The following is a 24,111-nucleotide window of genomic DNA, read 5'->3' as shown; positions in this document are numbered from 1 at the left end:
CAAGCCTCAGCTTTCAGGCCTCCTACCCCAACTGGGCAACTCCGGGATTGCGGGCAATACGCCTATTGGGAAGGACTTTCGGGCCAGCATGAGCACAGGGCCTAGGGCACAGTTAAGCCACTATCCAATGAAAAAAGAACACGAGCCCAGAAAGGGATAACGAGAACCAGGATATGGCCAGCTACCCAAGCTACAGACCCCCTGCCCAAAATGCAGGGATGAGAAAACACATAAGGGCAGTTGCTGAGCTGCAGCAAAGTGGCATTGGGTCCACACTGTTCTTGAACCTGGGTCTGGCCTGCTACCCTAGGCTCCCAGTGGCCAGTTCCGGGAGACACTATCCCACTCAAGGCAGGTAGGACACAGGTGAATAAAGTCAGGCCCCGCCACTTCTACCGGGCATGCTGGCCAGGGCCCCCACGGAAGCACAGCTTCAGAGCTCAGCTGAGCTAACCAGGAGTCCCTGTCCCTCCCTGGACACCACATCGTGCCCAGGCAGCTGTGACACACGTGGGGCAGCAAGGGCAGAAGATGCCAGCCTGGGGGAGAACAAGCCCTTGGGGACAGCGCTGGGCAGAGGCTACAGGCCAGGCCAGGCCTGAGCCTGAGGCCCGCACGGGCAGGCGGCAGGAGGGAGCAAGACTGGGGCGCCATCCCTGCAAAGGGCCCCAGGGAAGGACAGGCAGATGGCACCAGGAAAAGGAGCACCAGGACTCCATCCTGCTAGGGGAAAACGGGCCTGGGACCTGGCCCCACTGAGAGAATCCCTGGAGGACTCCGCCACCCCCCGCTAGCCCCCCACCCCCCACCCTCCACCCTCTACCCCGGCTGCTAGGAGGAGACAGGGAGGGGTGCAAGATCTGGGCCCTCAGCCAGGCTCACACACAGGTTGTGAAGGCCTGGTGACCCATCCAGAGCCAGCAGGGGTGGTGGAGGCTCAGCCCTACCAGGCCCCACGCCTGAGCCCTGTTCGCCAACAGGTGCCAGGAGCAGAGGAGCGGTCCTGGCCACACACCCACCCCAGGCTGGACCCATCTTCTCTTCTACTAAGTCTAGGGAGGGGGCCACTGGTCACCCTAGTCCGGAACAGCCCCCTGTCCTGCGGGTCCTGTCCGGTCGGAGTCCAGGCAGGGCAGGGCAGGTGGATGGCCAAGCTGACCACCCCCACCCCACAGCCAGCCTCCACCCCTGGCCCAGCCACACCTCTGCACCTGACCCTCCCTGTTGCTTATTGCCGCCGCAGCCGCCGCCACCACCACCACCCCACACCCCGCCCTGCCCCACAGGAGGCTGGAAAGGGACTGGGGTCAGGAAAGGGAAGCAGTGGCCCTTCAGGGTGGGTGGGGCTGCCACTCACCCCAGACAGGGAGGGAGTCCCAGTACTTCAACAAGGGGAACGTTAGTCTGGGGACCTTTGGGGTCCCCGAGGGGCCACTCACCACAGGTGGCCTCACCCCACTCCAGGGCATAGGGCCAAGGTCCTCCAGGACAGCCCCCACCCCCGGAACCCCGGCGGACTCAGCGGGATGCGCATGGGGTGGCCGCTAAGACAGGGTCCGCGAGCATGCAGGATGACAGGTGCCGGCCACAGGGACCTCAGGTGCGCTCAGCGCTCTGCAGCTCTGGACGGTCTCCTTCCACCATGGGCCCATCCCAACTGCAGACAGGGCCCCCCAGAGGGCGGGGTCTTCTCCTCAGGCGCCAGGTACTACCTCCAGGAGAGGGCATCACCCAACAGGGGGCCTGCTGTCCTGCTGCTCAGAGGTCGGGCTGGCTTGGCCACCTCTACCACTCCCCATGGGGCTGTCTCCGAAGGTGTCCCTGAGCCCGCCATGAGGTCACCGCCAGGGGAGGAGGGCTGAGGAAACCCCGGCACAGTGGGTGGGGTCGGGGGTTGCCCTTGGGTCAGCACACCTGCTGAGGACAGGCCGGGCAGAGAGGGTGAGGTCCAGGGTTGCGCACTGCAGGTGGGTGGGCAGGTGTGCGGGGGCGGGCACGATCTGGCTGCTGGTGAGTGTGCCCACCCCCCCACCCACAGAGCAGGCCACTAGGAGGAGCCCCTGTGCAGCTGGGTCAGGGAAGACTGCACCCATCCAGCCCTCCTGAGCCCTCCTGGGCAGGTGGCCTGTGAGGGAAGACTACAGAGAAGCCGGGCCCTCCTCGTTGTTCCTCCTGCCCAGGGCCGAGGGACAGGAAGGTGGCTCAGCTCAGGCATAGGCCAGGGGAATGGTGAGGACACTGGTCGGATGACCCGGGAGTGTGGGGCTATGCCGGGCCGGGCCTGAGTGTCTCCAGGGGAGCCGTGTTCGGGATTATGCGGCCCAACACCCTGGCTGACAGATGTCCCCAGGAGCCACGACCCCACAGTCCCCCACCGAGGTAAGGCCCAGCAAGCCACGCCCCGGTCTCCCTGCTTCTGCTCCCAGGAGATGCAGAGCCAGCCCCCCCCCCCCCCGCCGCCCCGAGACCCACTGTCCTCGGGTTCAGAAAGCACACGGCAGCCCCAGACGGTGCCAGGAGCTGTCACCAAAGCCCCCCCCCCCCCCGTATTGCCCGGCAGTGACAGCCAAGGGGAAAAGCACCACCCCCAGAACCTGTGTGACAAATTCAGAGCTGAGCGAGTCCGAGCGTGTCACCGGGAAGTCATCTCTGAGTCCCAGCCAGGAAAGATGGGGCGGGCACTTCTCCGGGGAAAGGAGATGCCATTGGGCTCCCGTGGCCACAGTGGGAGCTCTTTCGCTGGACTGACAGCTGCGCCTCCACCTGCACCCCCTCCCGCCCCCTACCCACTGCAAGCTGGTGCCTGCCACCACCTGAGCCACCAGAGCCCAGCACGCACACGGGGCCACCTGACACCGTCATTGAAGAAAAGGGGCCTGTTGGTCTGCACCCCCACAAAGGGGCCTGCCCCTCTCCGCTCCCCACCCCCACCCACCTGCCAGCTGCATGGTGGAGGCTGGAGGGCAGGGGAGGGGAGGGGAGGGGAGGGGCGGGGAGAGCAGGGGCCACGCCTGTGTGCACAGAGAGTGATCCCTACCTGCCTCAGGCAGGGCAAGCTGCCCCCACCCCTGGGGAAGGAGAGGACACGGGGGGGGGGGGGGCAGCATGGGGCCACTGGGTGGGGACAGTGGAGGTCCGGAGCCTCCTGCCACTCAGGCCTGGGTGGGGGCCTCACAGCTCAGTGGTGTTGGTGCTGAACGGGCTGCTGGGATGGGAAAGAGCTTCCGGCCCCTGCACCAGGACTGACACCAGGGCTGGCAACTCCCATGCAAAGGGCAGAAAGCACACTCCTTGGGCTTTGTGGGCCACACAGGAGCTCTGTTGCATATTCTTCTTTCTTTCTCTGGCTTTCTCTATGTTTTGTTTGCAACCCTCCCAAGACGGAAGAGCCGGGGCGCCTGGGTGGCTCAGTCGGTTGAGCGTCGGACACGGTTTCGGCTCAGGTCATGATCTCAGGGTCCTGGGATAGAGCCCCGTGTGGGGCTCCGTGCTCAGCGGGGAGTCTGCTGGAGGATTCTCTCTCTCCCTCTTCCCCCGCCCCTTCCCCCATGTGCGTGTACATGCCCGCTCTCTCAAATCACTCTTAAAAAAAAAGAAAGAAAAGAAAAAGGAAAAGCCTGGAAAGTCCGATGACACAAAAACTAAAATTGTCTGCCTGACCAAACACAAGCCCCAAACCACAAAGTCAAGGGACAAGTGACAAAGTGGGGGGAAAAATAGAAGCAAGATGTGACTCAGGGCTCATCTCATGATTATCCAGAAAGCTTGAAGCAGTCCACAAGGCAAAGCCCGATGACCCAGGAGGTAAAGGGGGTCAAGGAGGTGAACACGGAAAACGAAAGCCAAAGGCTACTCCATCTGGTCCCATGGCCAGGATGCGCTCAGGTGCTGGGGTCCCAGGGTTGCTCCTTCTGGGGACAAACGGTGGCCAGTGACTGGCCTCGCACTTCGCCTGCCACTCGACTAGACAACAGGCCAGCATGGAGCCAAACCAACACCAATCACCAGCAAGACCGGCCACAGTGGGTGGGCGGTGGTGCCGGGCATTGAGCAGGTCTGCGCAGCATCAGCCAGGAGCTGGGAGACCACCCTGGTGAAGAAAGGCAGCGGCTTCCCACCAGCTAGAGGGCCGACCGCACGCACAGACAACCCTCAGGGCCGTTCTTGGGCAGACAGCCCCCTGTGTGGTCTCCACGCTCCCTGCCCCCCGCAAATCCACGCTCTGGATCTCAGGGCCCATGTTCCTTTTCCATCCCCAAGCCCAGCATTCGGGTCTTTCCTCTGCCTCATCAGAGAGTTCTTTCCATCCCCACTCCCAGGCACGGATCTGATCTCCGCCCCTCTCTCTTACACGGCCAGACGTTACCAGCCCCAGCCTGGGAATTCCCGAGCACCTGGACAAAGCCGACACCTTTCTCCCACCTGGGCATGGACGGTGCCCTCCAGCCCACCTGGGCAGGAAAGGGTGACTGCCACTCAACGGGAAGTCCCGGATCCCTCTCGAGGGCTAGCATCCTCCTGGCATTTGCCAGACCTGTGGGGACCCTGCAAAGGAGCCAGCCCCAGGGAGGGCAGGGAGCACACAAACACACACACCTAGGAGTCTCAGGCCTCCAGGGCCCTGCTTCTCACAGCGCGGCAGAGGGAGGGGTCTCAGACCAGCAGCAGCACCAGCCAGGAGCTTGTTAGAGGCACCCATTCTCAGGCCCCACCTCAGATCTGCAAGATCAGAGACTCTGGGGTGGAGCCCAGTGACCTGAGTTTGAACAAGCCCTCCAGGTGTTCCCAGGCAGCCCTCCAGTGTGAGAACCACCAGGCGTTCCCAGGCAGCCCTCCAGCGTGAGAACCACAGGGATGGATGGTTCCTGATGGCACCCACTTCTAGAGAAGCCACGAGCTTTCTCTGCCAGGCTCACCTTGACTGACCTCCCCAGGTGAGAGGCAGGCAGGCACAGCTGATGGTCCCAACCACAGGTGGTCCTGGAACACGGGTGTGCTTGAGCAGGATTCCCTCTCAAGGGGCCGCACCTGTCGAGTGACACGGGGAAGATTTTGTTACTTTTCTACTGTCCCCGCCCCCAGAAGTGTGGACAGATACCTCTGGCGAACACCACGTTCCCTTCCCGGGTACTGGCCCCAGCTCTGCCCACGTTTTCCTGGATACTAGGCGTGTGTGTGTGTGTGTGTGTGTGTGTGTGTGTGCGCGCGCGCGTGGTGCTGGGATTTTGGGATCTATGCTTTACAGAGAACCGTCCCAGACACGCTCAGGGGCGCTGGAACACACAGTGGGCCGGGCAAGGAGTAGGGGGGGGTGCAGGGCCACAGTCTGGGCCCTGGGAGGGTGGAAGTGCCCAGGAGCGCACAGCAAGGCTGCTCTCAGAGGCCAAGACTGGGAGGGACTGGAGACGGAGTGACCGGGCCCTTTGTCATCCCGGTGGGATCGCCGCCCACCCTGCCAGCCCCCCCCCGTCACTAGGCCCCTGGGGGCCCCAATACACTGTCCCTGGCCATCTAGGGGCCAAACACCCTCAGGACGGCATGGCGGGGGCCTGCGAGGGGCAGCGGGAGAGAAGCCCGACGAAGCCGCCCCTCCCCTCCCCCGGCCCCCGCCACGGCCTCCCGGGGCCTGGACTCGATAGAGGCTCCTCCTCGGCCTCTCCGCGTGAGAATGGGTAGGCCCCCAGGTCTCGGGAAACGGGGCCTCTGGTCGGGTCCCGGACCCGGAGGGGCGGAGGGCGGAGCGCAGGGATGGGGGGCGGTGTCGAGAAGGAGGGGCCGTCGTCCGGGCGTGTTGGGCCCCGCCCTGACCGCCTCGGGTCGGTCTTCTCGCGTCCCTCAGCGCGCCCACCGGAAGCCCCGCCCCGCATGTGGCGGGGCACCGCCTTCCTGTCCCCTTCCGGCTAGCTTCGCCAATGACCAAGCTCGGCTCCTCACGGGACCCGCCCCCAGGCCGCCTGAGGAAGCCCAGCCCCTGTGGCCTGACGGACACTTCCTCTGCCCTATCAAAACAAGCCGGTCGCCTACGCGCCCCTCTCCGCTCAGCTCCCACGGGCTTCTTGCTAGAGGCCGGGCCCTGGGAACTGCCGGACGCCTAGACTGACGTCCCCGGCGAGTGGAGGAGAGTAGGGACTCTCTGTGCAGAGTCGAGCAAGCCGTCCTGTCTGTCCACGCCAAGCCCTGCTTGTGTGCTTTTGCTTTGAACTTGTATCTTGAAGTAAAGAAAGTCACGGGAAGTGACAGACGCCAGGGCGCCTGCCGCAGTTCCCCTAGGGCCAGCATGTTGCACGTCTAGTGCAATTGCACACCAGGAAATGGCATCGGTGCCATCCGAGAGCTGCTCCGTGTGAGTTGCATCCGTGTGTGCGTGCGTGCGCGCGCACAGCTCTGCAGTTTCATCACGCGTGTAGATTCACGTGACTCCCACGGGCGTCCGTGTCCAGTCGATTCCCTCACAAGGACCCCTCCTGTTGACCTCACATAACCACAGCCTCCTCCCATCCCCTCCCAGCCCACGGCAACCAATCTTGCATTCTCGTCTAGAATTTTGTCATTTGAACGCTGTTGGGTAAATGGGACCATGCAGTATGCGGTAGGTATCAGTAACCTGGGATGGGCTCCCGGTCCCCGCCCCCGGCCCTCACTTAATGCCCTTGCAGTCCATCCACATTGCTGCGTGTATCCATCGTTAGTTCTTCCTTGGTGTTGCTAGCTGCAGTCCTTGGTGTGGCTCAACCAGTCGGCCCAAGCATTCACCTACTGAAGGACGCCTTGCTTGTTTCCAGTTTCAGGCTTCTACAAATACCCCTGCTACAGGACCATTCACGTACAGGTTTTCGTGTGTTCCTAAGTTTCTGTTTCTTTGGCATGAATGCCCAAGGGTACAATCGATGGGTCCTGTGCAGATGGGTGCTTAGCTTTAAAGATTTTATCTCATTTAAGGAATCTCTGCACCCAAGGTGGGGCTTGAACTCACAATCCCGAGATCAAGAGTCCCATGCTCTTGAGACTGAGCCAGCCAGGCGCCCCTGGATGCTTTGCTCTTGAAAGCAACTGCCGAATTGCCTTCCACGGTGGCTCCACCATTTTCCACTACCCCCCTGCATATTTTTACAGCACGTAATTGAAAACTTTTACAAAGCAACATTATTTTAAGCCACATTGTTAACAATTTTGTTTCTCTCTTCTGACTATATTCTTCTAATGCAATCGCCAACGTAGTTATTCACACAGTTTTACACCCTATACATTTATTTTGTTGTATTTATGTATTTTTCCACCCCGTACGTTTCATTGTGATGTTCTTTTCCTTAGCAGTAGGTCTTTGAAAACCATGTCAGTAAACAAATGTCTAGCTCATTTCTTCTCTGGCCACGTGGTATTCGATAGCAGACATGTACCATAATTCACATAACGAATCCCCAACTGATGGACTTTCACCTTTTCTCTTCTCACGCTCTCTCTCCGCAATTCATCTTGGCGCCGCAACTTCCCACTGTGAGCGTGTGTCAGTCTCCCTCTAGGATAACTACCTCTAAGTGGAAGGTCAAAACCGACGGGCATTTAAAATGTTAATAGACACTAAGTAATTGCCTCCCCCAAAGACCTACACTAGGGCTGTTAGTTCTTTGTTATGTATGTTGCAAATATTTTCCCTCAGTATGTCTTTTGTCTTGAAAGAGGAGGCTTGTTGGTTTGGGCCGTCAAGAAGTCGCACATTTTTTTTCAAAAGGTTTTCTTCTTACGTGATCTCTACACCCAACGTGGGGCTCCAACTCACAACCCCGAGATCAACAGTCGCAGGCTCCACCAACCGAGCCGGCTAGGCGTCGTGAAGTTAGATATTTTTATATAAGCAAATGTTTTAAACTCTCAATTGATGATTTCTGAGTTGTGTATCTTGGGCACAAAAGGCCTCGTTCCCGTGTGTGAGGACAGTGAGGAGACTTGGGGCAGAAATTTTGAGTCCCTGGGGCGCCTGGGTGGCGCAGTCCTTAAGCGTCTGCCTTCGGCTCAGGGCGTGATCCTGGTGCTCTGGGATCGAGCCCCACATCAGGCTCCTCTGGGATCAAGCACCACATCAGGCTCCTCAGCTAGGAGCCTGCTTCTTCCTCTCCCACTCCCCCTGCTTGTGTTCCCTCTCTCGCTGGCTGTCTCTCTCTGTCAAATAAATAAATAAAATCTTAAAAAAAAAAAAAGAATTTTTGAGTCCCTGTTGCCAATTCCTCCGTTACCCAGGCTGGCGGGTTGACCCGCTGGTCCAATCCCTGTAGCCCTGGACAGTTGGCCACAGGATCCAGTGCAGCCTGGCCAGGTCTGGGGGTGGGGGGAGGGTGGGGTTGGGGGCGGTGCCACTCTGACACCCAACTGCTGCCGTCCAGGGATGCCAGTCCAGTTTGAGAGCAAGACAAGGAAATATGGAACGAGAAAAGGTTAGTTACGCTGTTTAAATGCATAGGGGGCCTGCAGGTAAGCAGGAGAAATCCCCAAGGAAGCAGAGCAAATGAAAACAGAGGAGGGAGCAGGGACGCGGCAGGGACTGTGTGGAGGAGCTGCTGGGTTGGGTTTCCAGGGTGCGGTGCGAGGAGGAGTAAGGGCTTTCAGAAGGTGAGAGGGCAGAACTGAGATCCCGCCTAAAACCAGTGTTCTTGAAGGGTCACCTCGGCGGGGCAAAGGAAGGACAGGGATATAAAAAGAAGTGGGTCTGAGTGAGCGGGGGAAGAACCCTCCCACTCCAGTCCTAGTATCCATGAACAGGGGCTGCCTTCTCCTGGCTGCAAGCTGAGGGGCTTCAGCGAATCCCTGGCTGAGAGAGGAACTGCCCCCCCTCTCCCCCCCCTCCTCGTGGTAGTACCTCCGGGCTCCTGACAGAGCAAACCCACCCTGCCTGGAAGAGGATATCTCACCCCAGGCTTCCCTCATTCAGGACTCCCGGGGGCCCAGCTGAAGATGGGTCCGCGATCTCCAGTTGAAGACGGTGCCCACCCTCCTGACAATCAGCAGGTCTGTCAAAGACAGGACTGGCCCTACCGACATTCCCAGGGTGTAACTCTCAAAGGCCAGAGAACAGAAACTTTGGTAATGGCTGTGAGTGTTTGTTTGCGGCGTGCCTAGACTCCTCCCATCCCATCTTCCCGGCAGCCCTCGGCAGCCCTTGGTGGCTGTTAGCGGTGTTAGCCCCATTGTCCAGATGAGGAAATGAGGAAAACACCACAAATGGGTTGAGCGGCTTCTTCTGAATCACTAGCTAGCAGGTGGCTGAGGCATGGGGCTTCAAGCCTGACCCCCTTTTGTGGGCTGTGCTCTACAGTCTGGCTCGCTCCCTCACTTGGAGCTTCCTGGGGCACGTGTGGTGGCACAGCAGTATGTCCTGAAGGCATGAGCGGTGAGCCCAGGTGAATCTCCCCCAGGCGGGCCTTGGGCCAGCACAGAAGAAAAAGGGAGGAGGCTGAGAAAGAGAACCGCCTTCTGCTCTTGCGCTTCATGGTGCAGGGCAGGCGGCCGGGGGGGGGGGGGACACATCAAAACAGGGACTGGCATTACCTTTGAATTCTCATGAGATCAGAGAGCAGTGCTCACAGATATTTACACATTGTTTGCATTATTGAGACAGACAGCTACTCCGACTCCCCAGATCTTCGGTAGCCTCTGAGATACAACAGAAAGACACAGGAGAAAGCATCAAGAAGATAAGAATCATGTGAAAGGCTCAGGCACAGCGCACCTGGGCACATCTGGCCTTGTCTCGGGGTTGTGAGTTCGAGCCCCGTGTTGGCTGTAGAGCTTCCTTTAAAAACAAGAAAAGCAGGGGCGCCTGGGTGGCTCAGTCGGTTAAGCGTCTGCCTTCAGCTCAGGTCATGATCCTGGACTCCCAGGATGGAGTCCCGCATGGGGCTCCCGGCTCAGCGGGGAGTCTGCTTCTCCCTCTCACCCTTCCGCCTCTCGTGCTTTCTCTTTCATACTCTCTCTCTCAAATAAATCAATACAACCTTTTAAAAAAATCATAATAATAAAATAAAAACAAGAAAAGCGTCCGGGCAGATTTGAAAACTAACTTTAGAAGTAAAAAAACACTGTCATTGAAATAAAAATCCCAACAGACGGATTAAACCACAGATAGGTGCCGCTGAAGAAAGCATTAGCGACCTGGAAGATGGTGCCTGAGAGATTATCTCCTGCCCTGTTTCCCCTCTTGGTGGATAATGCGGCTTCCTCCTTCCCTGAGAAATTGCAGCAGCCCCTCCTCAGAGGTCCAGGCTCTGGCTCTTCAAGGCCCCCTCATCCTGGCTTCCAGGCTCCTGGTGACGCCAACCTCTTCCCCTGTTCCCCTTGTTCTAGGGGCAGCAGCTTCCTCCTGTATTACCTCTGTGACTCCAGTCGTCCAATCCCTGAGTGACCGACTGCTCATATTCAATTACGTCTGTTGAAAAACTTTGTTTCTTGTATTCTAACTCATGCCCAACTGATACAGGATTGGAACTGGGAGCGGTCCCAGACGATGGACCCAAAAAGATGGAATGTGGGGACCGGTCTGGTCATGCCCTTGGGCTGGAGTGCAGGGCTCAGCTCCTCGCCAACGGGAAGGGGGACCGGAGGCACCCGTGGCCGGCAGGGACCTAGTAATTCGTCAGGCCCTTACCTGCGGCGGTTACCCGGGGTGAGGGGCCAACCGCAGCAAGCACCTCGGGGAGGCGGAGCAGCTGCTGCCCTGGACTGTCAAGGCGGTAAGGATGGCTACAAAGACTGTGGTGTGGGACCATTCCTGATGCACCTGAGAGTGCACAGAGAAAAAGGGACAAGTTCAGGTTCCTTACCTCTCAGGTCAAGTCACCGTATGACAACCAGAGAACTTCCATGACAGCCCTAAAAATTCTCTTACTTCCTCTACCTGCGAGGGTTGACAGGGCTGAAAATCAAACACAAGGTTTAGTTGTGCAGGTTACAGAATCCCAAAGTCAGCTGAATTCCCAGGCTGTGTTTCTCATGTGAAAGGTAGGGCACTGGTTGGAGGAGTGGGACCCTGAAGCCTGGAACTGGGACATCTGGTTGGCCTCAGGTGAAGCTGAGAATGGGGGTGCCATCAGTCTCTCTGTGCCTCATTTGTGGGTGGAAGTAGCTGCTTTCCTGTGTCTACAGGACTCGCATTTGTGTGCTAGACTATGTGTGATTACCTCATCTGGGGTAGGTGTCTTGCAAGGAAACTCATGTTGTGTTTGAGACCCTGTGCAACAGCCCCTTTGCCATTCAGCCCATAACTAGGGCACAATCACAGAATGGCCCATTAGGACAAAGTCTGAACCATGAGGAAATAGCCCACACATCAGTAAAAATCCCCAGATTTAACTGGTATCCAACAAATGAATCCTATTTGAATATTATGGTAATGGATTCTCGGGCTGTTAGACTAAGGAGGTATATGGAGACACTCAGTGGTGCTGAAGTCACTGACTGAGGTGTAATTAGTAGAAGTTACAGATTAAATCTGGTACTACATATGGTGGTGGGAAATCTAGCACTACACTTTATAGGTTGACTGAAACTTGGACTAATGGTGTCCTTTATTTGATGTGTTTCAAAGCCGGGACTGTCTTGGTATGAGGAAGAGAAGGGAATCCGAAGTGTTGGGGGGGAACCCAGTGTTAGGGCGAGAGGAATTTGAGGTTAGATTCATCACAGTCGATCTGAGCACCCTACCACTATGTTCCACGGAATGCCCGGAAGCAGTTCTTTTTAGTGAAGCTTTGAGAGAATCTTTAGAGTGGGAACACTTACATCTTTGAAAAGCTCTGAAAAGATTGCCATGGGGGTGCCTGGTCGGTTCAGTCGGTAAAGCATGAGACTCTTGATCCCTGGGTCATGAGTTCAAGTCCCATGTTGGGTGTGGAGCCTACTTCCAAAAAAATCACCATGAATGAATTAAGCAGGCAGAGAGCTACAGCACGCTTGATATATTTAACTCTAAATGCTCTAGGTACGGGAAAAATATAACCTGACTTTCGTTGCTCCAGTGGAATCACAGGCCCTCACCCAGTTTCCAGAACCAGAGTCCCTGGATGGATGGGGAGCTGGGTGCCCTGGATAATACTCTGCACCATTGCTGTTAAGTGGAAACCACAAAGGGACCTGCAGGCACTTACTCAAGTGACAGGTGGTCCTGGAGAAGAACAAGTGTGCTTGAGCAGGATTCCCTCCTCGATAGGCCACACTTATCAAGTGACATGGGAAAGACTTTGTTACCTTTCTTCTATCCCCACCACCAGAAGTGTGGACTCTTCCGGCGGTTACTGAGATCGCTGGTAACTCAAACACTAATTCTGCCCATCTTTCTGAATACTGTTCTTGGTGGTGGGCGATTTATTGCGAACCATTTCAGAGGCACACTCTCCAGGCGCTGGCACGCAGTGGGAGGGGAAAAGAGTATGTGTGGCAGGGCCAACAATCTGGGTCCTGGGAGGGTGGAAGCGCCCAGGAGCGCCCAGGAAGGCCGCTCTCAGAGGCTAGGGGTGGGGCGCAACCAGGGAAGGAACGACAGCATTCCTTTGCCATCCTGGGTGGGTCGCCGCCCTCCCTCTCGAAGACACCCTGGGGAGCATAATGTCTCTTATCTCTGCCAGATCAGGGTGGGCGGGGCGGGAGTTAAGGTGCACACGGGGTCTCTCGGGCCCCGGATCATGGGGGGGGAGGCTTCTCTTGGCCTTTCTCTCGCGAGAGGGCGCAACCCCGCCCCGTGTCTCCAGTGACCGGGGGATAAGCGCGTAGTTCGCAGCAAAGCCAGGTCCGGACTCTTCGGTTAGGGCGGGGGAGACCTGGGCGGGGTAAGCCTGCCGCTCCGCCGACAAAAGAACGCGGACCGAGACTCCAGCATGGCGTGTGCGTGGAGCCCTGGAGCCCAGAGGGAGGCTCACAGGGCTGGTCTCAGCCTCGTGACCTCCAGGAACACGCACGCAGCCACCGTAAGCCCCACTCGAGGGTACTTTCCTTCTTTCAATTCCAGGAATATATGTCTTTCATAGTTATGGCAAAGCCTCGGGCAAGAGCTGTACACCCAAGATGGCCAGCCGGAAACAGGTTTCTCCTGCCGATGTGGCGAGGCCAGATTGGCCAGCTGGCTGCCCATATGCTAACGCTCAGTATGCCCCTGTTCTACGCCTGTGCGGAGTCCACGCCAGTACGCAGGCGCAGAACGCCGCTGCGTCTATGGTCCGGGAAGTGTGACAGAGCGTCCATCCTCTGTGGCCAGGACTCTATGGTACCTATACGCGAAGATAGTCCGCCTATATAAAGCATGCGCAGGCGTGGGAGCGCCTCTTTTCCTTCGGCGCGGTGAGTAGTGGAGGTGCTAGATCTATGCGGTGGCCTTGTTGATTCTCTGGCCTAGATTAAGGCCTGTCCTCATCTTCTGTCCGACTTTGTTTCGTTGTAGCCACTGAAGATCCTGGTGTCGCCATGGGCCGCCGCCCCGCCCGGTGGTGAGTGCCGAATCCGTGCAATTTGGCAGCTGTGAAAAAGGAGGGAGAACTGTATTTCGCCACTAAAAGCAACCGTGGGGTGGGGCCTCTAGTGCAATTTTTCCGTACTGGGAACAGACTCCACATTTTTCCCAATACCTTCCGGGTCGCTGGGGGGGGGGGTCTTCGTTTATACTGTTTCTTTAAAAGTTAATGCCGCTCTCTAGCGCTTCCTCTATTTTGTTGGGATGGCGGAATTACCCTGGATTATATATGCTCCGTCACTTTCGGGTTGGAAGCGATGCCTGCCTTCCTTCCCTCCTGTCTTGGAAATTCGCCACCTTTTTAGGCTCCATACCCTTTCAGGGCCTTTGTGTGCTCTCCGGGTCTTATTTCCGGGCGACATGCCCGTGCCTTCTCGGACGCCAAGAGCCGTCCCGAAAAGCGGGCTCAGCCGCCTCGAGTGCCCTGCAGGGGGCGTCAGTATCTCTTCACACGTGGTCCGGAGGCCGATTTAATGCCATGTGCCCAAAAGTTGGTGGATGGCATGAACTGAGTTACTAATATTCAGCAAATTTGCAGTGCCTTGAAGTGAGAGGGTTTTTTTAAACTGGAAGAGCCCTTTTGGACCTGTTGACCTTAGGTGAAGTATGAAACTATAAGTGATCAAGTGAGATTTTTTGCTTTTATGTTCTTAGCATGGGTGTCCTCTAGCTTCTGACCACCTTGTTTTGACCATGTCTTGCTTAGAGCCAGTTTCCAGGGGTAGAGACAGCTGGAGATTGACACGTTGTTGTCTACCATTCTCAGCCGTCCTTTGGTCTTAAGAGAGCCCTCAATGTTTTATTGTTGGGTTCACTTGTGAACTGTAAATTTGGGTTCCCCCCTTCTCCGCAGTTACCGGTATTGTAAGAACAAGCCGTATCCAAAGTCTCGCTTCTGCAGAGGTGTCCCTGGTAAGTAGTGGGAGAGTTCCCAAACTGGTTTGGCTGCACTGACTCAGTTGCCTGCGGCACCCCCCCCACAGACACCCCAATTCTTTCCAGATGCCAAGATCCGCATCTTTGACCTGGGGCGGAAGAAGGCAAAAGTGGATGAGTTCCCTCTATGTGGCCACATGGTGTCAGATGAATATGAGCAGCTCTCCTCTGAAGGTGAGGCAGGATTCCCTGTTACTCATTCCATCCCTTCTGACTGCCCCCTCCACCACCAGACCCAGAACAAACTGCCTTGGATATATCAGTTAATCATGAGTATCCGATGGTGAGCCTTTGTCAATATAGTCAATACAGATGTACTGTGAGAGCCAGGGAGGGTATGGTAAATGCTTCTGTGCTGTCTTGTCTCACTCTGCTGCCTCCCCGCCCCCCGTTGCCAACCTAGCCCTGGAGGCTGCCCGTATTTGTGCCAACAAGTACATGGTGAAAAGCTGTGGCAAAGATGGTTTTCACATCCGAGTGCGGCTCCATCCCTTCCATGTCATCCGTATCAACAAGATGTTGTCCTGTGCTGGAGCTGACAGGTGAGCTGGGTCCTGGGTCTCTGCCTCTTCAGGTGTTTTCCCATAACTTGAGACCCTTGTTTGCCTTGACTTTTTTCATCAGGGCAGAGAGATGGCCTCACAATGCAGAATTCAACCATCTGTAATAAAGCCAGGTTAAAGGCTACCAGATGTATTTTAACGAACCATTTTCCCCTCATACCACCGCACAGAATTGACTTGCAGAAACAAACATAAAAAGCATTGTGACTAAGACAGACTCTTGCTGACAGGTGGAGGGAGGTGCTTCTGAGGGAGGAGCTTTAGTCTGGATGACAGCCATCTGCCAGCAATCAGGTAGCTGAAGCAGTCTCAGGTTGCAGGGCTTTCAGATGAGCCCAGCAATACCTTGTAGGGACTGCCTAGTCTGTTTTTGAGTTTTCTGTTCTCTGCAGCCAATTAAGCCGACTGTCCTCTTTCTCCATGGGGGCCCAGTGTGCAATGGCTGCAAACAGTAGCCTCCTTGGTAGTGTATGCAGCCTGTTGATGTATGGGTTGCCCTAAGGGACCTTGGAGACACCCCTTTCCAGTAGACATTGAGGTCTGACCTCATGCTATCTCCAATCTAGGCTGCAGACAGGTATGCGGGGTGCCTTTGGAAAGCCCCAGGGCACAGTAGCCAGGGTCCACATTGGCCAAGTCATCATGTCCATCCGTACCAAGCTGCAGAACAAGGAGCATGTGATTGAGGCCCTACGCAGGGCCAAGTTCAAGTTCCCTGGCCGCCAGAAGGTGAGTCGTGCTGAAACCACTGTCCTGCCTTTGCTTTCCCCAGCGTCCAGGCTTCCTGTTGACATTTTCTTCATCTCTTTCTAGATCCACATTTCCAAGAAGTGGGGCTTTACTAAGTTTAATGCAGACGAATTTGAAGACATGGTGGCTGAAAAACGGCTTATCCCAGATGGCTGTGGAGTCAAATACATCCCTAATCGTGGCCCCTTGGACAAATGGAGGGCTCTGCACTCATGAGAACCTCAGCACTGCCCCCTCCCTATTCATGCCCACCAATAAATCCTACTTCCTGTCTGTCTTTGCATCTGGATTCATGGAGTTGGGGGGTGCTCTTTGGAAACTCGTCACTGTCCTTTGAGAAGGCGGCAGCTGATAAGCTGGCCAGGACCAGCATCCTTTCGGTTGTCTAGCTGGGACATTGACTTGGACCTTCCTAGATCAGAAGTTGAGTTCAAAATTTTGCTTTGCAAGTTCAGTCTGTGATGAATCCATAGGCATTGAGTGCTGCTTTAGTGAAGTGCCCTGCCCCAGTCACGAAAAAGGGCTTGTGGCCTAAGGGCTTATTGTGGCTGCTGTGGAAGCTCTCCTGAGGATCCCAGACCAGCAGCGTAACTGGAAATGGGGAGAAGTGAGACTAGGCATGGTTCCAGCCATGTTTTAACCAGCCCTCTAGGAGATGGATCCTCCCGTTAACCCTTGAATACTTCAAGGTTGTAAGGCAGCAGTCAGACTACACACCACCTTTCTGGGGCCTCCTTTTCATGTCCTTGACCACTCTGGCCAGTGTCCATCCCGACTTAACCCCCCCCCCCACCTGAAATGGCCCATAGGCAAAAAGACCTTTGGCAAGCACTGTGCAGATCCCCTTAGTCTGGGGATTCTGGCATGCTGTCTGGCACCTCGGTTGCGTGCCAGGGTTACAGGAGTAGCATTAGGCTCAGTATCCTAGGGCAGCAAAAACAAGCCCTGGGTGTCTCCACTAGGCCTAATGGCCTGTGGCTCTCCACCCAGAAGAGGGTCCTAAAGAGATCTGGTTCCAGAGTTGGGCGCAGAGGTTGCAGTGCCCCTCTGCTGTTTCCCCAGACAGCTGTGTGCTGCATTTAATCCCTGTGGCCCTGAGAGTCCACTGGCCGCCTGTAATTACTAGCAGCCATTTCTAAGGTTTAAAATTAGCTTTATTTTCGACCTTGAGATGATTCTAAACCGTAAATACTTGAGTGCTGAAATGGCCTGGATATCCTGCTAGCCGGTTTTACTGAGCTCTGTCCTCTGGAAAATGAAACTGGGGAAGGGTTCTATGATACCCACACACAGCAGAATCACTGTTAACATTTTGCTAAGTATCCTATCCTGTAGTCTCTACCTGCACGACCGCTTATCCACGCAGTTGCTATTAGTTACATAAGCTGTACATCTATTTTCTGTATGCACCTGTAGCCTTGGTAACCAGTCTGAGCCACGCCTTGTACACATGCCAGCCAGTGTGGACTGCCGGTACCCTGGATTGGGGGAGGCTGGAGGCTGGGCTGCACGGTGTTTGGGAACATGGGCCTGACAGGCAGCAGGCCTGTTTGCAGCTATTTTCATTTATTCGATTACAAGGAGCTTAAACATTTTCTGTTCACTAGTTACTATTTGTATGTGTGAACTGCTTATCGATCCTTGTATCTGCTAGAATCTTAATACTGATTCATATAGTTCCTGTGTGCAATAAAAATGGCCCTGTGGCACATCAGCTCCACATACGCAGTATCCCTGCAATTTAGCTTTTTTGTTCTCGGTATGTAAGTTTCCTTTTTGTCATAATAAAATCTTTTGGTCTGTTGTGATTCCCTTTTCTAAGTCCTGCAGTTGAGCCAAAATCACCTGAGCCCCCTTTTCTCCTCCCCCAGCCCTGGAGCCTGCTCTATCCCCACTCCTGACGTTAGCTGGGGGCAGAGTGGCATGGGTCTAGCCTCAGGGCCCCCGCCGCCTTCTACATTCTAATGCCAGGAAGGGGCCCCACCAAAGAACACAAGCCAAATCAAAGAAAAGGCAGATGGAGAAGGGTTGCAGTCCAGCACGGCAGAGCTATAATCAGATGGAGGAGGGCTGCAGTTGAAGCCCCGCAGGAGTCTCTCCAGCCCCAGAGCAGTCCGGGAGCACACAGGAGAGACCAGGATCTGAGTCCTGAAGGCAGCACAGTCCTCACGTCTGTGGGCAGCAGGCTCCAGGCTGGTTCAGGCCAGCAGGCCCAGCTGGGGCAGCAGGAGTAGCAGCAGCAGCAACAGAGCAGCCAGGCCAAGAGGCTGGACCCTGGGTGCCACCCGGTTCAGCTCTACTTCCACAGGGTAGTGGTCGCTGATGTTGAGGGCCTGGACGTACGCAGTGGGAGAGAGCATCAGTGTCGGGGCTGAGGGGCTTGCCCGTGAACCCGTGCCTGCCTCACCCCTTTACCTCCTCCTCGGTGAGCTGGAAGCTCCTGGGGAAGTTAAAGGCAGCTGCGGAGTGCAACCGACTCTGGCAGCGCTCCCCGTGCAGCACAATGCGGTCATAAGCACAGTGGGTGCTGGCCCGAACTGTGGTGTCCTCCTCATCGGCAATCACCCAGTGGAAGCCTGCCTGAGTTCGCAGCAGCAGCTCACCTAGGCGCTTTTTGGTCAGTGAGGCACAGTCAGCATTGAAGTCCCCAAGCAGGATCATGTCCTGGAGAGGGGGGCAGCAGTCAGACCTGGCCACCCAGCCCTCCTGTCTCCAGCCCCCCTGTGTGATCTGCCCAGCCCTACCTTAGTCTGCCAGCGCTGGGAGACATCCAGAAACACGTCGTACAGGGCATTCAGTTCTTGCTCTACAGCCTTCGGAGTGGTGTGCAGTGGGACCAGCACCAAGCTGGGAAGGACTACAAGGCCCCAGGGATGGAGGACTCCCACCCACTCCTGGGCATTCCCCACCCAGCCTCTTCCCAGTAACCAAGCCCTCAGTACAGCCAGCCAGACCCTCCTTCCTGCTCCCACATAGCAGAGCCACCCTTCTTCCCTTCCTACCCTTGCTGGGAAAAGTGAACTGGGCCACAAACGGCTCCCGGGCAAATAGATCATCCTTGTCCTCGTACATGTAGGAATCCAGGACCTGCGTCTTGTGTGACCTGGGGGATGAAGGGACGAAAAGCAGTGGCCCCACATCACTGATTCTGGTTTGCTAGTGCTGGCACTCAGCGAGGGGCCCTCCACTACCAGCCCCGTTTCATGTGACTGCAGCTTTCCTAGCTGCTTTTCTAGAATTTGTTTTTATTGAGATATAATTCACATACCATGGAATTCGCCTGTTTAAAATGCACAATTTGCTGGTGGTTAGTACATTCACAGGGTTGTGAAACCATCGCCACATTCAGTTTGGGAACATTCTTAACGGCCCGAAAGAGAAACCTGGTACCCATGAGCAGTGGCTCCCCCTTGCCCTCCTCCCCCACCCCTGGCAGCCACTGATGTGTCTCCTCTCTGTCGATTTGCCTGTTCTGGACACTTTGTGTGGATGGAATCAAAAGAACATGTGGTCTTTTGTGTCTGGCTCCTTCCCCTCAGCACGGGTTTTCAAGGTCCATCCACACAGCAGCATGGCTCCAAGCTTCTTCATTCCTTCCTGTGGCCAGGTAACATTCCAGTGTATAAAGAGACCACCTTTTGTTCATCTGGTCAGCAGCTGGTGCACACTCGGATTGGTATTTCCAATTTGGGGCTGTTATGAGCATTCCCATGTGGATGTGTTTCTGGACCCCACCTTGTTATTTTGGAGTGAATTCTAGACATATGATTTCATCTGTATAAATAGGTCTTATCTGACCACCCCCCTTGCCCTCTCCATCCTGACCCCAGAGGGCTCCCCTGCCCCAGGCTGTCCTAAGGGCTTAGGGCTGTCTCTGCAAACTGGGTCTGCCCAAGTCCCACAAAAAGCCCCTGTTGTTGAGTCTCTTCCCAGAAGCTTCAGCCAGGCCACTCCCAAAGAGGAGGCCAGCCTTGCCCTGAGCCCCTGCAGTGGCTTCTACAGGTGAGAGGCAGAGGGGCCCCACATCTGTGCATGGATAACAAAGGCCTTCTGCTGTAGGGACACATGGGCATCAAAGCTGGCTAGGGTAGAGGAGAGTAAGATCCCAAAATAAAACTACTGAGGGAAAAAAAGTACAATGAAAAGATGAGGGCCACCCCAGGAGGAAGGAGCCTGTAGTTCTGGGACTACAGAGGCATCTCACACCAGGCCAAGTGCCAAGTCCAGCCTGGCCACCATCCGTGCTTACCGGTAGATGTACACGTACTTCTCCATGTATGTGCTGCGCCCCAGCGAGGGGCTGCTCAAGAAGCTGTAGGACCCGGAACCATCAAATCTGCCAGGATAGGGAAAGCCAGGGTCAGGGGCCCTGAGGGTCCGGGGCGGGAGGGGGCAGATTAGACCCACAGAGCCCTCCTCACCGATTGAGTTCTCGAAGCAGGAGGGAGATAGCACTGCCTGAGGAATCCACCACCTCCTGCAGCACCATGATGTCGCAGCGAGCCAGGATCTGCAGGACAGCAGGAGGGCTGGCCCCGTTCAGTGCCAGCGACCCCAGGAGGAAGGTGGGGTCCCTGGGGAACTAGCACTGGTGTGGCCAAGAGTGATATGGCTCTCTGGCTGAGGCCCACAGAGAGCATTGGGACCAAAAAGGAACTGGGAGAAGACTGAGTGCCACCCCAACCACATTGCTCCCATATTACAGAGGAGGAGACTGAGGCCAGTGACAGGGAAGGAATGTGCTCCGCATCTCCATACCCACACCCATGTCTCTTGATGTCCCCTCTTCTCTGGGAAATGGCCCTGGTCAGGCAGTGCCAGGAGCTTTGGGTCATGGACATAGCTTTCGTTCAGTGATGAACCTACCCGAACAAAGGTGTCCATCACATGTTCTCTGGCTGCCTTGGAAAGCGTCAGACGCTGGGCATTGAAGGCACAGATGCGAAAGGCCTCAGCCCCACCAGGCAGGAGAAGCAGGAGCACGGCAGGGCAATGCATGGCTGTGTGGGGGTTGCTGGGACCCTCCAGAGGAATCCAGGCTGTCCCAGGGCACGGTCCTAGCTCAGCTCAGTTCTACTTCTGAAAGAACATGGCAGTGTGGGACAGAGGAAGTGATGCTCGTCCTGCTGCCTAGCACCAACCTCCCAGAACTGCCAGCATCGCAGATTCCCCACCTTTCCCCCTATGGACACCTTCCAACATGGGCACATATGGCTTGACTTCATTCTTTTTTTCTTTTAATGATTTTAAGTGGGGCACCTGGGTGGTGCAGTCAGTTGGGCGTCTGACTCTTGATTTTGGCTCAGGTCATGATCCCGGAGTCCTGGGGGATCGAGCCCTGCATCTGCGGGGTCCCTGCTCAGTGAGGAGTCTGCTTCTCCCTCTCCCTCTCCCTCCTCCCCCCTGTTCATGCTCTGTCGCTCTCTCTCAAATAAATAAATAAAATCTTTTAAAAATTTTTTATTTTTAAGTAATCTCTAAATCCAGCGTGGGGCTTGAACTCACAACCCCGAGATCAAAAGTCTCATGCTCCACTGACTGAGCCAGCCAAGATCCCCTCGACTTCATTCTTTTTAATTGTGGTAAAATACACATAGCATAGAATTTACCATCTTACCCATTTTTAAGTGTACAGTTCAGTGGCATTAAGTACATCCACATTGTTGTGCAGCCATTACCACCACCCATTGCCAGAATTTTTCCATCTTCCCAAACTGAAACTCTGTCCCCATTAGACAGTTGTTGCCTATCCCCCTCGCCCCCAGCCCCTGGCGCCCACCGTCCTACTTTCTGCCTCTATGAATCTGACTACTCTAGGCACTTCATAGAAGAAAAATCATACAGTATCTCTTTGTGACTGGCTGATTTCACTCAGCATAATGTCCTCAAGCTTTATCTATGTTGTAGCATGTGTCAGAATTTCTGTCATTTTTTTTTAAAGATTTTATTTATTTATCTGACAGAGAGAGAGACAGCCAGCGAGAGAGGGAACACAAGCAGGGGGAGTGGGAGAGGAAGAAGCAGGCTCATAGCGGAGGAGCCTGATGTGGGGCTCGATCCCACAACGCCGGGATCACGCCCTGAGCCGAAGGCAGACGCTTAACCGCTGTGCCACCCAGGCGCCCCTAGAATTTCTGTCATTTTTGAGGCCAAATAGTATTGAACTGTATGGATAAAATATTCGACTAGATGGACAAACCCAGTTGCATTTATCCGTTCAGCTGTTGAGGGACACTTGGGCTGTTTCCACCTCTTGGCTGCTGTGAGTCATGCTGCTTGTGAACCTGAGTGCACAAATCTCTCTTCAAGTTCCTGCTTTCAGTCCTTCTGTGTGTATACCCAGAAGTGGAATTGCTGGATCTTACGGTAACGCTGGGTTTACTTTTTTGGAGCGGCCGTACTATTTTCCACAGGGCCTAAACCTTTTTGTACGTTCCCACCAACAGGTTACAAGACTTCAACCTCACAGTTAATTCCAACTTTTCAAGAACACCATCAGCAACAGCAGAATCACCTTCACACGTATCTCTCCGCTGGTGACATGCTATCTTTAAGACGAACTCCCAGCAGTGGAATTGCTGGGCTCAAGGGCGTATGCATTGAAAATGATCTCAGCCAGGCCAAATCACCCACTGCAGAGTGTGATGGGCCCCTTTCCCGCACCCCTGCCACCACGACAGCCCTTCTTGTTCATCCTACCAGCTAAAGTCCCCTCTTTCTGAGCGTCTCTTGGTTTATCTTTGTTTTAGATGCACCCAAACTTTATCCTGTCATTTGGGTTCAGCCCCTTGCTTGCTCCCTATCTGTGTCATTCTCATTTAAGCAATTTAAGTCCCTCTACTCCTGTCCGCCTGCTTTTCTCTGTCACCTTTGTAACCAAACTCAAGGGGTTCACCACTTGGGGTGCACCAAATTGAACATATCTCAAGGAAGTGTTGAAAGTGAAGAGGGTTTTAGTTCTTGTTACATGTAAGGAGACAGGGAGATGACTCTCAAAGCGCTCTCTCCCCATGAGGTTAATACAGGAAGCTTTTATCCCGCGTATGAGGGGGTGGGGGCAGGGAGCTTACATAGGCAATTTTGGTTCAATTCTGCATGCCTAGCATGTCAACATGTTAGTGCATACAACGTATGTTCAAAAAATGGTGGACAATTCCGCCTACAGGAGAAGATTTTAGTATTACAATGAGCTAAAGGTAGTTACTTTAGGACAACTCGGGGGTGGGGAGGGGAGGCTTCTGTGCTCAGCTCCAATCCAGCTCAAACTGGTTCACATGAGGCCTATCAGGCAAGACACACATACCAAGGGGCTATCAGGTGAAACACCTAGTTAGTTGGGTGTCTCATTGGCTGGAACTGTTGGTTCTGCAAAATAACCCATGTTCCTTCCCTGCTTTTGTCCCTTCCCCCCTCCCTTCTACTGATAGCTTTCAGCCCTCTTTTTTTTTAAGATTTTATTTATTTGAGGGAGGGAGGGAGAGACAGAGAAAGAGAGAGAATGAGCAGGAGGGAGAGAGAGGATCCAGAGCAGACTGCACACTGAGCACAGAGCCCCACACGGAGCTCCATTTCATGACCCTGAGATCACAACCTGAGCTGAAACCAAGAGTAGGACACTTAACCTACTGTGCCACCCAGGCGCCTTTCAGCACTCTTATTTGATTAACTTCCCACTGCATCCCAGGTAACATTTTGTCACCTCGTCCTCTGCCTTCCTCTGCCCTCCTCGCCCTCTCTTCTGTTCTCCCCTCTTTGTCATCTAGTATCTGCATCTCTTTCACAGTCCCATCTCTCCCTGGCCACCTGCTCTGTCACTCATGCTGGCTTGGGTGCCATGCCCTGGTTACTATTCTGGGATGGATGTGGACATTTGAGCAGCCCAGGGCTGTCAAGGGAAAACTTGGAGGCTCTGGGGTCAGGGGCCCGCACAAGGGCCAAGGGCAAGAAGAACCACACTGACTATTCCTGGCCTCAGCTCCAAAGCCCAGACCAGGGTCTAGAGGCCAAGCCTTGGCTCCGAGGGGCTCCCTTCCCCTCTCACCCCTCTCCTCAGGAGGGGGGGGGCAACTTCCTCCCTCCCCCTGTTCAGAGGGCTCCCATACCTCCCATACCTACTCAGACCAGCTCGTATCCACGCCTTCCGCAGCTGTAAGCCGATCACAACACCTCCACAGAATCGCAGCGGCGGTCTGGGCAAGAACCCTAGGGGAGAAAAGAGGAAGAGGCTGTCTTCCCGACCCACCCGTCCGGCCAGGCCCGTCGCCCCACCCTTCCTGGCGCTGGGGCTCTGCCCCTGCAGGGCCGACCGCTGGACTCCACCTTCCGTGACCCACGTGGAAGCTGGCGCCGGCGGAGGCCTGGAGCTGTGGGCAG

At 55.4% G+C, this 24,111-nt stretch overlaps 2 protein-coding genes, 1 non-coding gene and 1 pseudogene across 7 annotated transcripts; 2 read left to right on the top strand and 2 right to left on the bottom strand.

Moving 5' to 3' along the window:
- Positions 1-3,114: 3,114 nt before the first annotated feature.
- LOC123787809 (uncharacterized) lies at positions 3,115-6,396 on the bottom strand (annotated as a pseudogene).
- A 6,911-nt stretch (positions 6,397-13,307) lies between these two features.
- Positions 13,308-16,011, top strand: RPL10 (ribosomal protein L10). Of its 2 annotated transcripts, XM_045790702.2 has the most exons (6): positions 13,310-13,466; positions 14,343-14,401; positions 14,492-14,599; positions 14,829-14,967; positions 15,555-15,717; positions 15,802-16,011. In XM_045790702.2, exons 1-6 carry the CDS (start codon positions 13,444-13,446, stop codon positions 15,952-15,954), a joined length of 645 nt encoding a protein of 214 aa, XP_045646658.1. In that variant the 5' UTR covers positions 13,310-13,443; the 3' UTR covers positions 15,955-16,011. The 2 variants fall into 2 exon arrangements, with proteins under 2 accessions (XP_045646660.1, XP_045646658.1); XM_045790704.2 differs by lacking the exon at positions 15,802-16,011 and having other exon boundaries at positions 13,308-13,466; positions 15,566-15,693.
- Positions 15,375-15,507, top strand: LOC123787821 (small nucleolar RNA SNORA70). The gene has a single exon (XR_006778335.1). It is a non-coding gene; the product is annotated as a small nucleolar RNA SNORA70 (small nucleolar RNA).
- Positions 16,012-17,766: 1,755 nt separating the features above from the next.
- DNASE1L1 (deoxyribonuclease 1 like 1) lies at positions 17,767-24,026 on the bottom strand. 4 transcript variants are annotated; one of them, XM_045790698.2, is made up of 8 exons: positions 23,850-24,025; positions 20,605-20,817; positions 20,160-20,248; positions 19,988-20,074; positions 18,741-18,841; positions 18,483-18,595; positions 18,154-18,402; positions 17,767-18,071 (listed from the first exon to the last, which is right to left on the bottom strand). In XM_045790698.2, exons 2-8 carry the CDS (start codon positions 20,734-20,736, stop codon positions 17,937-17,939), a joined length of 906 nt encoding a protein of 301 aa, XP_045646654.1. In that variant the 5' UTR covers positions 20,737-20,817; positions 23,850-24,025; the 3' UTR covers positions 17,767-17,936. The 4 variants fall into 4 exon arrangements, with proteins under 4 accessions (XP_045646654.1, XP_045646655.1, XP_045646656.1 ...); XM_045790699.2 differs by having other exon boundaries at positions 23,854-24,025; XM_045790700.2 differs by lacking the exon at positions 20,605-20,817 and having other exon boundaries at positions 23,850-24,026.
- Positions 24,027-24,111: the final 85 nt, after the last annotated feature.

The sequence above is a fragment of the Ursus americanus genome, chromosome X, assembly GCF_024610735.1.
Source record: "Ursus americanus isolate L20-20 chromosome X, mUrsAme1.1.p, whole genome shotgun sequence".
NCBI lineage: Eukaryota > Metazoa > Chordata > Mammalia > Carnivora > Ursidae > Ursus > Ursus americanus.
This window is presented reverse-complemented; position numbering and strand designations above follow the sequence as displayed.